This window comes from Akebia trifoliata, chromosome 2 (assembly GCF_017979445.1).
Source record: "Akebia trifoliata isolate Shusen 1 chromosome 2, ASM1797944v1, whole genome shotgun sequence".
In the NCBI taxonomy this organism is placed as follows: domain Eukaryota; kingdom Viridiplantae; phylum Streptophyta; class Magnoliopsida; order Ranunculales; family Lardizabalaceae; genus Akebia; species Akebia trifoliata.
The window spans coordinates 7273473-7288925 of NC_141376.1; the positions used below are offsets into that span (position 1 = coordinate 7273473).

The 15453-nt window shown below is 35.9% G+C and overlaps 2 protein-coding genes across 2 annotated transcripts; one reads left to right on the top strand and one right to left on the bottom strand.

The window, feature by feature from the left end:
• Positions 1-498: 498 nt before the first annotated feature.
• On the top strand, positions 499-3515 carry LOC147409222 (elicitor-responsive protein 1-like). Its single transcript, XM_086426631.1, has 7 exons — positions 499-661; positions 776-880; positions 971-1097; positions 1183-1254; positions 1339-1384; positions 2880-3150; positions 3245-3515. The coding sequence occupies exons 1-7, from the start codon at positions 580-582 to the stop codon at positions 3283-3285; spliced, it is 744 nt and encodes a 247-aa protein (XP_086282757.1). The 5' UTR covers positions 499-579; the 3' UTR covers positions 3286-3515.
• An 8724-nt stretch (positions 3516-12239) lies between these two features.
• LOC147409223 (F-box protein At1g47056-like) lies at positions 12240-14186 on the bottom strand. Its single transcript, XM_086426642.1, has one exon. The coding sequence runs from the start codon at positions 14014-14016 to the stop codon at positions 12427-12429; it is 1590 nt and encodes a 529-aa protein (XP_086282768.1). The 5' UTR covers positions 14017-14186; the 3' UTR covers positions 12240-12426.
• Between the last annotated feature and the right edge of the window lie 1267 nt (positions 14187-15453).

Below are 15453 nucleotides of genomic sequence, written 5' to 3' on the forward strand. Positions count from 1 at the left end.
CCATTCCAAAAGCTTTCAAGATAACGTGCAAGTATTCATGGGAAAATTACTTATTGGACCCTGGTATTTTTCTAATAATTAATATTGAAATTCAATTCTCCAACCAATCCTAATCAAAGTTGAAATTTTCCTCTATTTTGTTCTTAATGGATTGGGATGATCTAAGATTCCATTTTAAACGGTCAATCCATCGACAAAAATAAAAAAGTCCACGATTTTGTTATCAGCCCAGCTTCTGATCACGCTAATCATCCATGCAATATCAAGTTTTTTACCTTGAAAATTACTTAAATGCCATCAGAGGTAAAAAAAACCACAAACGTTTACGTGGACCTATGGCGGTGATTATAATTGGACGGTCCAGATCATTGTTCTATCCATTTTTAACACAATAATTTACATCAAAGTTTGACCGACACTAAGACCAAACCCTTACCAATAATTTCACGCGCCTTGGATCTAGCCCTCAATTCTGAAAGCCGTGGTTTTGTAATTTTCAATCGTTGACGAAAGTGAGAAAGTGAGAAAGAGAACTCTATAAAGGATATTCCTTCATATTTTCAGGATTAAGGAATAAGGATGCATAACCCAACCCCATTTCAATACCCTAACCAATCGATGTCGGTTTCTGGAATCCAAGGCCAACTGCTTGAGGTTACAGGTATGTATGCCTGATCCATAATAACATACATACATACATACATACATGATGGATAAGCATCATCTTCATCATAATCGTCATATTGATATTGGATCTGGTTTGTGTGATTCATAGTTGTTGGTTGTAACAAGTTGAAAGACACGGAATGGATTTCAAGGCAGGACCCTTATGTTTGCCTTGAATATGGTAGCACCAAGTTTAGAACAAGAACTTGTACAGGTCAGAATTCAGATCTCATCTCTTATGAATCATGATTCGCTCTTCTTCATTTTTTTTTTCTTTCCTTAATTTTGATTGGGTTTTTAATAGATGGAGGTAAGCACCCTACCTTTCAAGAGAAATTCGTTTTCAACCTAATTGAAGGGCTTCGAGAATTGAGCGTTGTTGTCTGGAACAGCAATACCCTCACCTATGATGATTTCATAGGCAGTGGAAAGTAAATTTCTTTAAACCTAACTAATTAATGGAGAAACCCTTTTGATTTCAATCTCAAATTCTCAATTTGGTCCTTCTGTTTCTAGGGTTCAACTTCATAAGGTCCTTTCTCAAGGTTACGATGACACCGCCTGGTCGCTACAGTCTAAAGGCGGCAGGTAATGAAATTTAAATCTTCTCCCCATCATTAAAATACTTTGTGAATATTTAATCTCAAATGTAATTTTTTTCTTCCATTGCAGATATTCGGGAGAAGTTCGTCTCATATTGCATTTTCCAAATGCTAATGTAAGTTCAATCTCTGCTATACTTCTATTATTATATTAACAAGTTGTCTTGACCCCAAAGTGATAAGAGCTAAAAATTGTTGCACCATTAATGCCTATGTGCCTTGGGTGTATCTGTCAGAATCTTATGAAATGGTATAAGAGCCATTACCACTTCTCGAGTTTGAATCTTGGAAGGGGCAATCTGGGAAAACATCTACCTTGGGACCAATAAGGGGTACCAGAGTGATAGCCGCTTTAGAGTCCAAGTGATAAGACCATTGGTGATGGGTTACGATCTAAGAGATAAGGGCTTAACTTTCTGCACCATTGATACCTAGGTGCTTTTGGGGTTGTTTTTGAAAAGTAGGATTTTTGTTTGAGAGTTGAAGTTTCAAGAGTTCCAACTCTTGAAAGTTGATAGTGAGAATTAGTTATAACTTCAATGTTTGGTTGTTTATGAGAATTTACCCTAGAATCGCAAAGAACTCACCACTGAAATTAAATATTATAGTTGAAGGTGCAAACTTAGCTAAGTTGGTCTGGCGTGTGGAAAAGTTGATCCCACGGCCCAGGTTTAAACTCGTTGAACACTAGCCCTTGTTTGCCTAGCAAATATGTATATGTATGATATATATATATTCCACTGTTGCTTGAAACTCTACGTGGTACTTCGTGTTTTGTGGTGGGAAAGGTTAGCTCAACCTGAAAATAGACAAAAAAAGACAAAACCCTGGATTTTGAAATCAAATGAAGATCGATTTTGATAGAAGAGCAGAGTACCGAGGTTATTAAGCAGGGATTTTATAGTGAATAAAAATCAAGAGAAACAACAACGAGGTATTGATGAATAGTGACAGTCGATTACTCAACGAACAAATAATCGAGAACATGAATGTAGCAGGGTGAAATTTGGTGTAAAATTTATAGATTGTTTTAGTGGCAGATTTTGTTGAATAGAGTAATGGCCAGTGTGATATTGCTGAGATAGTGCACAAGAATTTAAACAAATCATATCCATTCTTCATCCAAGTTGATGATCTCATACAGAGAAAATCTCAATTCTCAAATAAAACCAAAATTTCTGATCTAATGCAGCAAATCTCACCCAATCGAAGAGCAAGTCCTATGAATCCTCCAATAGAAAACTTTTAGTTGCACAAGCAGATCTGAAATAGCGAATAAACCTTAAATTCCAAAAGAAATACCTCGATCTTATAAAGATTGGGTTAGCTCTGGGAGAGAGATTACCTGGTTCAAAGGTTGTTTGATGAAGAGTCTCAAAAATCGAGGGCAAGAGAGTTGCAAACATCCCAATTTTAGGAAGTTGGAGTCGGCAACTCACCTGATTTGAGCCTTCCAAACATCCAATCTTTAAAAATTCATGCTAGTTGCTTCTCACAGTCAATTGTTGCTTTTCGAGCATTACTAGTTATAAGGACACGTTGCTTCTGTATTGAAGGATAACTAGTGAAGGAATTTTAATTTTGTTGATTTACTTTGTTGGACAATTGCAGAAACCAGCGTCAAGCTTTGCTTCATCGGCGCCATCATATGGGTCTCCATATGCTGCCCCTGCACCAGCAGCTGCAGCATACTACCCTCCTGTATCGGCCTATCCCTCACCATCACCATCTCCATATCCTTCTTCTTCCTATCCGCCATCTCCATACCCTCCCCCTCCTCATCAAGCTGCCTACCCTCCTCAGCCATACCCATCTGCAGCCTACCCTCCACAACCACAACCGTATCCACCTCCACCACAAGCCTCAACGTATCATCCGCAAAGTAACTTTCTCTAACTCTTCATACTCGTTGTTTCTTTCTATTATTAAGATTGCCTCTCTGATGTTTATGTATGTTACAACATCACTACCTGCAGGCCCATTTCCAGGAATCTATCCACCACCACCACCATATTGAGACACATGGCTCATGCCAAAGATGAATGGCTAATCTTTGCAAAATGTCTAAATATTGCGATAACTGGTCCGATCGATGTACATTGCGCTTTGTAATCATTCTTTTTTAGAAGGGATTTGTGGCTTTGTAGTCATTTTGTACTATTATTACTTTAAGATTTGTAATGCTTTGGATAACTACCACCTTTGTTTGCCTGGTGATGTAGTATAGATATTTCTCTCGAGGTTTAAGATGCATGTAATTTCACCAAATTCTTTTTTCAACTTCTACAATTTGATTCAAATGTTGAGAGGACAACAATATGATCTCATTCAGGTGTACATGTGTGACCTTGATTTATGCTTCATGATATAAATACCCAGGTCAATCAGCAAGGAACTTGCAGACAACTAACTGTTAAAAGACATAAAATCTTCATTTAATTCTCTTTTCATAAGCTTAGGTATTGAATTATTTGCAGTTCTCTTTTTATGGGCTTAAAATGTTGTATTATTTAAAGTCTGACTTGAGTTGAAGTACTAGACCCAGACGATGTTTCTCTTCTGCAGAGTCTTTGACAATGCCTCAAGACCTCAGGCAAGATGGAGATCTCCTGATAATCAAGAAGCTTGCCAAAGAAGATAAACATGGAATTTTAAATAAATAAACGAAAAGTATAATCTAAACTAAAGCATTTATTTAATTTCTTTGCATAAACTTGAATATTGTATTGTTCATAATATAATTTTAGCATTAGAGATTGTTGTTAGATACCTCCGAGATTCATCATAAAAATCTCGGAGTGAGGAAAACCTTCCAAGAAAAAATTTATTACTCAAGTCTTTGACCTCAAGAGTTAACTCCTAAAACTTCAACCAAAAGAACAAGGTAGCGTTTTGGGGGAGGTTTAAGACTATGGGTTTTATGGGAATCGAGGGCTTTTGGGCAAGCGATTGATGGAAATTGGTTGAAGAGGTTGGTTGTCATGTAGTTTTAGAAAGAAACACAAGTGTTCATAATTTTGTGACTTAGTAAATCATCTAAAACTATTTGGCTACATAGCTATCCTCTACTCCCTCTTTTTATTTTAAGCCAAGGAGGAAGATTTGTATTCTCAAGCTTCTACTCAATCCACCTGCCATGGCTTGGATTCTCTCAAGAAAATTGGAACAATCAACCTAAAGCCTTAAAATAACATCGTCTACTGTTGGTCCAATGGAGAATTTGAAAAATAAAAACAAAGTATTTAGATTAGTCACTCAAGTTCTCCCTCTAGCTTTTCTTCTCTTTTTTCTCATGCCCTCTGGCATCTCCAATCCTTACTCAAATTTGAAATTTAAGTAAAAATGTAAAAAATGAAGGAGAACCGAACTCAAGACTCAAATCAAGGGAGGTTTTAAATTTTTACTCAAATTTCAATGATCATTTTTTTTTTCTTACTAACTTTGCATTTCAAATCTCACTAAGGGTCTCACACTAGATGAATTACCACATTGGCAAACCAATACAAAACCTTCTAAGTTTCATAGAAAAACTTATATTAAAAAAATTGTTTTCAACTTCATCAAAGTGTTGAAAATGGCCACTACCCAACCCCCAAATTTAAAATTAAAACATAACTTGAAAATTAACTTTCTTTTTGAAAATTTTCTCTTCAAGAGTTCATAGAATTTTGCCTACTACAACTTTATGGCATTGGATCATGTTTTAGGATGACATAGCGTGAGCTCAAAACCCTTTGTAAAATTTGAATAATTCATATCAAATGAAGTTTTTATTCAAATCTGAGTAAAAATTTGATTCATGACTGCATATGCTCTTAATCATAATTAGATGTCTAATGTCTCAGTGTGTGTTTGGCAACAATGGCTGAAGTCTGAATGGAGCTGGTCCACCTTTAAAATTCAAACTTCAGAACCTATAATCTCCTATGTTTCATTTCAGATTCCAAACTTTAAAATCGAAATCCCAATAGTTTTGAACCACCTATGGCGACAATGAATCAGAAAACAGAAACTAGTTCCAAACTTCAGAAATGTTACAAATAATACCCTTAAACAATAAGATAATTCATGGAATAAATATCAAATTTATAACAAATGATACTGACTTTTTTTTTTTTTTAGTCAGTCAAAAAAAATTACTTGAATCCACCCAACAAAATCCATCAAATTGGTGTGCACGTATAGTTTAAAAGAACATAGTGGATTATATTTTCAACTTATAAATTGTTTCAAGCAATGCGATCATCAATATCAATTCTATTATTTTTATTTTTATTAGTTTCAACTTAAATATTTTTTAAGAGATGGTAAAACAGAACACTGTAATTATGAAAATGACTCCAAAGATTATTACTAAAAAAAATTAAAAATTAAAAAATCGAAGATGAAATGAAGTAAATAGAAGATTAGTCAGAAATCTCGTGTGGAAAGCGCCTCATCGCATTGATTGCTCTTGCACAAGATGTTCATCATTCTAATTATTTATAGAAAAAAACGAAGACACCTACATACATACATACATACTCGCCCTTTCATAGCTATATTTTGATCTCTCTCTCTCTCTCTCTCTCTCTCTCTCTCTCTCTCTCTCTCTCTCTCTCTCTCTCACACACACACACATTTGAAGCTCTGAAACAAAACCAGAAGAGGGGCTTTGAAGGAGACTACTTCTGTGATGTGCTTTCTCCTAAGAGGGGCGGCTGTTATATATATGTTCTCAACGTTTGCCCTAATTGTTACCCGACCCACCCCCACACGAGTAGCAAGCACGTGTGACACATAAGACAGACACGATCTCCTGCTAACCACTAGCTGCCACTACTTCTAATCCAAGCCATACAATCGATCAATCAAGAATTTGGACGGCAAACAAATTTTTAATGGTTTAAAAAAAAATTAAGAGTTCTACTAATCTTACTTAGTAAGGATTTCATGTATCCAAAAACATGATGAATGATTCAGATTTGTAGAGGACAAAATTCTATGAACTTTTCAATTTTAATTTTAAGTTTGAGAGTTGGTGAAAGTTTGGTAGCTGTCCATTTTCAAAACCTTTGTTTAAGTTTAAATGAAATTATTTTTTAAAACTTTTTCTTTGGATATGAGTTTTTCGATGAAATTTAAGGGCTGTGATGTTGGATTTGTTAATATGTTAATCCGTTTGAGCAAATTATTCCCTAAGTAAGGCTTAAAATCTTACTATGTTTAGTAAGGAAAGTATTTTTCTAAAAAATTAAAAATAAGTGTCTTACTAGCCTTATTTAGAAAGTATTTCACCCTTATTAAAGTCCTTTGTCAATTCTTGTGACATAAAAAAATAAACATGATCATCATGGACGTAGAACACCAAATTCTATGAACTTTAAAATAAAGAAAAAAACAATAAAAAAGATTACTCTTTATGGTTGAATTTTTAATTTTTAATTTTGGAGTTAGACGGAAGTTCTATGGTTGCCTGTTTTTAGAGCCTTGAATCGAACCTCAAAAAACTGTTTTTTTAAAGAAAAAAAAAATTAGATTTAAGCTTTTCGATGAAATTTGCAAGATGGGGTGTTGGATTGCTAATGTAGTAAATCCATTTGAGCAAAACAATAAGGAAAATATTTCTCCAAAAATAAAAATACCTACTCTCATTTGTGATGTATTCTCAAAGTTTGAGCGACGGCCTCAATGCCTTTCAATTTGGGAGAAAAAACACAAGTTTTCAACATGAGCACCATGAATATCTTACCATCTCAGCTGATTAAAAACCCCATACACAAGACATCAAAAGCAGATTGATTAACAAATACCCTAAATCAGTTTATATTAATATTGAATTAGAAGGTGGCATGTGCAAAAGCACATGTATCAAAAAGGCTTATTTGTAAATTAAAATATTGATTACAGGTTTTTTTTTTTTTTAAAGTTTATAAAGTAAAAAAAAGATACTTTTTGTAATTTTCACGATTAGATTACATTACATGGTTCTATTGATTTTTTTAATCCAAATGATTCTAATTATATTAAATTTAAATATAAAAGTGAGAACATTTATGGCCACTCAAATTTTAGTGTCGGATTACTTTTTCTCTATCTTCTCTCATTATAATGGTAAAGATATGCAACATACGTGCTTGAATCGGACTCCCTATCCCTCGACACATGTATAGGACATTTATAGATCATACACGTCTCTACACATCCTGTTCAATCCTCGAGAAGAATGGTTCCTTGGGAAGGACACTATAGGGTTGGCAACAGGGGACGGCAAGGGATAAAGGGAACCACCTTAGTGAGGTATGGAACAAAAGAAATATTAGGGAAATGTTCAAAATTCCTTCATATGCTTCCAATTTTCTCTAGAGCCTATGAATCATAGCTTTAACGTAAAACTACCATTTTTAATTACAGGTTGGGATGGGATCTGTTGACACTTAAGAATGACTCATGAAAAAAAAAACACATGATCCCAACCCTTTAAACACAAAATTCAATGATTGAGATTTATGAGTATCTTGATAACATAAATCTCAGAGATGCTTATCCTGAGGATAAATCTCAATCATTGGATTTTGCATTTAAAGGATTAAGGTTATGTGTTATTTTCATGAGTAATTTTAGGAGTTAAGGGATCCTCACCCATTACAATAATGCCATTGATAACTTACTCCATTATAAATCTAATTATGGTAACTAATACCATCATAAAGATTATCTAAAACCAGTTGATTCCTTACCATCACACAATCTTCTGAATAACGGAAAAAAAAAACATTTGAATTAATCAAGCAGATAAATAATAGTGCAATAAGAAAAATCCAACAGTACCCCCGAGGGCTTGGCACAATGGCAATTTCAGACCGATAATCGATTGATACTCGTAGTTCGTGAGTCGATACCCAGTATGAGTATTAATTCCTCAGGGATCACTCACGAGGGTGCACCCTCACTAGCCTGGTGCGTGTGATGTGTGGGCATTGCATGTGCCCCAAGACTAGTTCTTTGGACAAGACCATGCTCCATAGACTGGGCAAAGCCCAAGTACAGGTCAGGTGCACTCTCTACAGGGATACTTGGTCATCCCCCCCCCCCCCCCCCCCCCAAAAAAAAAAAAAACAAATCCAGCAATGAAGGTGGTACCGGACTTCATTTTGGGATTGGGACTAGCAATTAAATGGGGTACTCTTGGTGTTCAAGAGTATAATAAAAAAAAAAAAATACTTCTTTTTTTGTTGATAAGTTGTGTCCAAAGAGTATAATATCAAACAACCTCAGCATCCCCAAGTCAAAAAGTATCACAATAAGTTCTTAAAAAAAATGGTAAGACTTAACATTGTTGTGAAAACTGTTATGAAAACAAATTTTATAAATAGAAGTGGTAGTTTGAGATGACCTACCAAAGGGGAAAATAGAAACAAAAAAGCAAGAAAAAAAAAAAAAACACAGAGCTATGTCTCTGATAGATTACAAATGCAATCCCAACGAACTAGGAAGTCGTCAAAAAAGATCTCTTTAAACTCCTTAAAGATCTTGTTTCAGAAATAAATAAATCCCAAGATCAACAAAAATAAATCTTGACTTGAGATAAACTTCTCTTCAAATGTTTTAACATTCCTTTCCTTCCAAAGGCGTCATGAAATCGCGAATGGAATTAAACTCCAAAGCAACCTCTTGGACAAACGAAAACTCTCCCCCAATTGAGACCACTCCACCAAGAGATCTCTTACTGTACCCGACATACACCTCTCCACACCAAACTAGAAGAAGAAATGATCTCAAACCTCCTTTGCCAATGGACAATGCAAAAGAAGATTACACGACTCCTCGCTACTCCCGCACATACAACAATAGTTTGGGCCAAAGAAACATCTTCTTCGCAACTGATCAAACGTTAAAATCTGTTCCTTAATTGCAGTCCACACAAAAAAAACCACCTTAGATGGCGTTCTAGACCCCCAAACCGCCTCGTGGGGGAAAGGTAAAATCCCCGCCCCTACTAAACTCATTATAAAACTCTCTCACAAACAAGGGATGTAAAGAGGATACACCTTATACCCCCAAGGAAGATTATAAAAGCATCAACATAAAAAATACAAATAATAATAATAAATCAATTCATTGTGACTACAAAGTTGGAACCCTTGACAACTAAATTGTTAGATGGCAATGATATTAATAAATTTTTACTAAGTGACCCTATTTAAGGTTTAAAAAAAAATAGATGCATCTAGCAAATGTTCATTGACAATGCTAACAGGGAACTCTAGTGGTTACACGAATTTGTGTCTCCAACCTGACATGGAAATAACACTCTCGATGGAGAAATCTAGCATTAGAATGTACTTTCATGACCCATCTATGGAAAAAGGATGATATGCTGAAGACCAGAGATAAAAGATAAATAGCAGTTTAGTGGTGTAGGAATAACTTTAAAAGTAGGAATACTGGCACCCACTTTTTGAGACATCTACACCCACTTCAAAAAAATGACGAAGTGGTTCCATTCGTATTAGTGCTTGGACCCTCCATAATAATAATAACTAAACAATTGCAATTACCGATAAAAAAAAAAAAACTAAACAATTGAAATCTAAAACCTAAATTTCTGCTCATGCCATTGGGGAAGAAGAAGAGAACTCTCAGTTCTTCCATTTTCTATTGATTCTAGGATTCAAAAGGTTCTAAAAATAGTTATTTCGCCGGATTGCGACAATGAAATATAATTACTATTGAAATCTCATTCTATTTTTTGGCTTTCTCATTGATTTATTTCATTTGTTTGAACTCAAGTGAATGATTCTCAAGAACTCAATCTATAAAATAAAATAAAAAACCCAACAACCACAATTACAGATAAAATTTGATCTTTCCATGCATTTATCGATCTTCATTTTCGTGTTTTACATTTAACAGAAAAACTGTGTCAACAAGACGTGTCTGACATGGCTTAAGCCATGTCCCTTGTGTCCTATCGACACATAATTTTTAGGTACAAAAAAACATGTCAAACAGACACATCTGATACGGCTTAACACATGTCGACTTTTCAGGGTGGACATAAGATTTAACGCATTATCAACAAGTTCTTGTTATCAATAATTTCTAAAAATATTTGTCAAGGTTGTTAAGCATTCAAATTTTGTACATTAGAGTTTTAATCCTAATCTAAATCAATTCCTACCATTTGCCCTAATTCTTCTACCGTTTTCCTCATTACAAATACAAGGCAAAGTAGAGATGATAAATAAACAAAAAAAAAGCTTAAGTTTGATATCTTGCAAGATTCAGAGCAACTCTTAGCCGAAGAAGTTCTCTGTGGGATGACGACGTTGTGAGGAAGAAGTTCGAGCATAACTGACGAAAACATGTTTGGTTAGTGCATATACCATGTGGGTATATTGACAAATTTGTTATAAATTTCAGGGGTGCAACTACTAAGTAGGTTGTAGATATCTCAAAAAGTGGGTGCTAGTATTGCAATACCAACTTTAATAGCCTTTGAACCATATATTGTGCAATGAAGCTGTCAAATTCCATCAACTCCTCCTGAAGAAATTTTGTCTATCCCATACCAATTGCAGGGATTCAAGTTATATAGAGTTCATAGTCAATTGTCCTACCACTTAAAGGTCTGAATAGAATAACAATATTTTGACAAAAATCAGAAAGTAACGAGGCAGCAAACTTTCATTACTTTGATTCTAGATCATGCCACGGGCAAAGGAAGGATGCATTCTAAGCGAGACAAGCCATTTGTTTGGTTTACCTTCAAATATTCCTCTTTCCTAAATTTTTAAAAGCAGCCAAGACATTTTTTTCCCTCTTTGCAGGAGCCTTGAATGTCATCCCCAAATCTTTCTATCAAGAAAATTGAAAGACTCCTTCACTCCTCACCTTTATGCCATCTTCATGATGTCTATGAAAGCCCAACCATATTAAAGTAGATGTGAATCATAAAAACATTAGTGCAAACCACAAGTTCCAAACACAGATGTTTTTCTTTGTAGTCACCTAAGTTCCACTAATAATAAAAAAACTGAACGTAAACCCAATTTGCATCTGATCTCATAAAGCTGGCATCCAATCTTGAGCTTTTCTATCCAATTTTGCACTTTAAAAAACTGAACTCCCCTGACAAACAAGCCAAATCATCACAGAATCTTCACACACAAAGATGATCGAAATATCATTCCCTTAGGAAGCCAAGCCCACCTTACTATTATAATCAAGCTCAGTATCCTAATAAACAAGTGCTTTCTGGCTAAGCAAACAAGATATTCAAACTTCACAACATGATTCCTGTTCATTCAACTCTATCTAGAGACACCACTATGAACAAGTTCTTCCTTGCTAAGCAAAAAAAAGACATGCCTCTCCAAGAACTTATACCATGCATTCATCAATTACGTAGATCCATATCCTCGAGAATTTAGGGACTTGGCTAAAGTTTCATGGACAAAAAGTGAGTCAATGAAGAAAATCTCCACACATGTCTTCCCGTGTAACCCTGAAATACAAAGAGGCATGCTGTCTGCAAAAGATGGCTTAAAACATATCTAAAGGGACAATTTCCTTTGTTCCTGATGAAACAACTAAAACCAAATCAAATAGCAAAATTGCACATGGTGGAAAGTGTGTTAGAAGGAAGACTTTTACCATACTTCATTCAAGAACAAAGGTTACACTAACTACCAAATTCCTGAATTCCTCCCTGTAAACGGAATAAACTTATTGCTCCAAACATTTAAATAGGCATAATCAAATTCCTAAATAGTATAACAGAAATAAACAATTTTAATCAGAAACCAAAACTGCACAAATCTGATCAAAATATAGCAGTGCATTAAGCTAATATTCTTCAACCAAGGGACCACAAATGCTTCCATCGCGGATGACAAAAATAATGTATCACAATGTAGCAAAGCAACTATAGAACGAGCCAGTTGAATCACAGAAACACATGCATATTAGACATAGTTGAACAAGATAGAACATAAAATTTCTCACATTTTCCATTTCCATAAACAAGATTCAATTTTGCAATAAACATCAACGTAAGCAAGCACAAACAAAACAAAACAACACAAGACAATGTAAATAAAACATGGGCATTTTTCTGTTCTTTCGCAAATTTTCTTCAATTGAACTAATTACGGTCAGAAGCAATGTTAGTATTTCACGACCACCTCCTGAAAGTGCAGGCAACAAAACCCCGCCCTGCAAGAAAGCTTAACCTTGACTTGGAAGAGGAAGATCGACCATTACTGCTCGAAGGAATATCAGTATGAACTATGATCTGGTTTGTCATACGAGGAAATTCTGCTTCAGTTTCCTGTGTCCCACCATCGCTGGCACTTGCATCCAAATGTTCGGTGGCACCAGTATCCAAATTCACAGCTAGTGATCCCCTACTCGCTCTCAACCAATCTGCACCCTCACAAGTTACTCCTCTGCACTTCTTAACCTTCACCTTAACAAGGTTAGGGCAACCCCCAGCGAGTGCTTCCATCCCGTGATCCGAAACAGGACAACCTTTGATACAAATCTTCTTCAATGCCAAGCATTTAGTAGCAATGCATGAGATCTCTGCATCACCAATTGTCTCACTCCCACACAACGCTAATCGTTCGAGATTCTGACAATTAGCACCTAAAAGTCCCAAACTTAAAGAAGTGGGATTCACACCAATCAAAACAAGTTCTTGGAGGTTTGGACAGCGTTTAGCGATCGCAATCAGGCCTTCATCCCCTATCCTATTCATCTTCCATCCATCAATGTGAAGCTTTCGCAGAAGCTTACATCGATCAGCAACAGATACAAGTGCCGCATTTGTGCAATCCGGAGTCTTGACAAGATGCAGGATCTCTAGATCCAAACACTTGGAGATCGCGGCAATGCCACGATCACTAACCTGTAGCCTCTCAAGATGAATTTCTACCAATCCAGTAACTCGATCGGGAATCACTTCCAAAAGCTTATCCCAATCTCCAGAGCACCGAAACAGCTTTAATGTTCTAAGATTCTTAGATCCGATAATTAGCGGTCCAAAGCACTGACCGTTGTAGAGCTCCTTCAAGCAAATCGTCTTGAGAGACGATGCGGCGACACCAGGGCCAATAGGCTGGGCAGCTTCACCATCCGTGATGCCGTGCAAGCGCTTAACGGATAATTCTTCGAGAGAACAATGATCGAGGACAGCGTTCATGCCTTTGGCCCCAAACATACAAGATCCACATGAAAGCTTCTTCAAACCTTTGCAATTCTTGGCGAAACCGGTCATACCGGAATCGGTCAATTGACGGCACGCGCGAAGCTTTAATCGTGTCAGATTCCGGCACCGGAGCGAGATAAGAATCAGAGCATCGTCGTCGATGCTTATAGATTTGCGATTGCACTTCAAAGCTAGCTTTGATATGTTGTCGAAACGAGAGAACAGATAAGGAATCGATGGAGCCATATCGGATCTGGCGTTGAGAGATAGACGATGCCGGCTCTGTCCTTCGACAAGGAGCCACCGGATGCAGACAAGAGAGCAGCTTTTCCGATCTCCGGATCCGAGTGACTGGAAAATGCACGCCAAACAATCGTCCGGAAGATTAGAGATGTAGTCGGGATTTCCGGCTGTGTTTTCCTGAGACACAAGATTTTCTTCTGAACTCATCGAAACGATCAACGCCGTCGATTTGTTCTTCAACCGATGGTTGGAATTGCAGTCTCGGCGGTTTAACCCTGATTGGATTCCGGCCGTCGAAGCAGACTGGCCCATTCAAGGAATATCAGAGAGAGAGAGAGAGAGAACGGTTTATCCTGCGCACACCCGCCTGCTTATCCTACGCACCACAATCGTCCGTAGAACCGGACTTGAAGACAAATTTTAGTTTGGTTTTCTAATTTATTTGAGTTTTTATTTAAAATATTTTCTTATCTAATATATTTTAATTTATATAAAAAATAAAAAACTAAAAATCGGTAATCACGAAGTCGACATAATTCGAGTTCTTATTTTTTTATGCAAAGTGCAAAATATATATATATATAAAGAAGTTGAAAGATGGTCAAAAAAATGTGTGATTAGGATCACACATTCCACGACTGAAGCGCGTCCATACAACTTACCATTCACGCATCACTGCCACTCGTGCATCGACGCGGGTATCTTCATCATCACCTTCAAGACCAAATTGGTAAACGCGACCTTAGTATTGTATAAGAATCTTATAATGAATGATCAAAATACCCTCATCTGCAGTAATTTACCATACGAAAACATCTCAAATATACGTCGACGTATGTCTACATCACCCCCAATTAATTGATTCTTTAGTCTAGATGGTCTAGCTAAGAATTAGTAGTACTTTTGCGATATTGTCGTGGACCCCATGTGCGTGTAAATGATGGATTCGTTTCAACGTTGCTAGTCACAATAAAAGTTTTAGTGTAATTAATAATTTAATTTAATAGGTCAAAATTTACAATTTCAATTCAACTTTTTAACATGTCAGGAATATTTGAATGGGCGGGTCCCCACAATGTGAAGTCCTCACTCTATAATGCCCATTCAATATGGTGACGCTCTCTATTTCCTCCGAAGCAGGGTATACACGTAGTAGTACCTGTCAAAGATTTTTCGACATTCAAATTAGAACTTTGATTAGGGTTTTGGATCTCAAAATTACTAAATAACTCATCCACTAAATCACTTTCTAATTTTAATTGTATAAAACATATTTTACTTTACTCGACTTTTTCATGCGTTTGTGACCATGTGAAAATTTTCCATTAGTCGATGTCAGCAAACATAATTATACACCCACATATTCATATAGAATTTTTTTCTAACAAAAAAAAAAAAAAACTGAGTCAAGTATTTGTAAAGTTTTGAAGTTAGCTTTTGCTCTAACTTATTCAAAAGTGTTTATTAGTTTAGTTTTTCATGTTTACTTTTGATTAAGTTTAATATGTTTTACGTTGATGTTGGTTGAGTTCATCTCTATTTGTTGATATTCTCAACAAAACATGTGTCATGGAATAACTTGAGAAAAAAAAGAGAAATGACAACTTCATTGGAGGAAGGTATTACAGGTTTCGAGACGATTGAAGTGACAAAAGGTTTGGTATTTTGAGCCTTGAGCTTGTAGTAGCCAAAAATACAGTAGTAGTATTTGTAACATGATTTCTTGTTACATAGAGTTGATCTCAAATT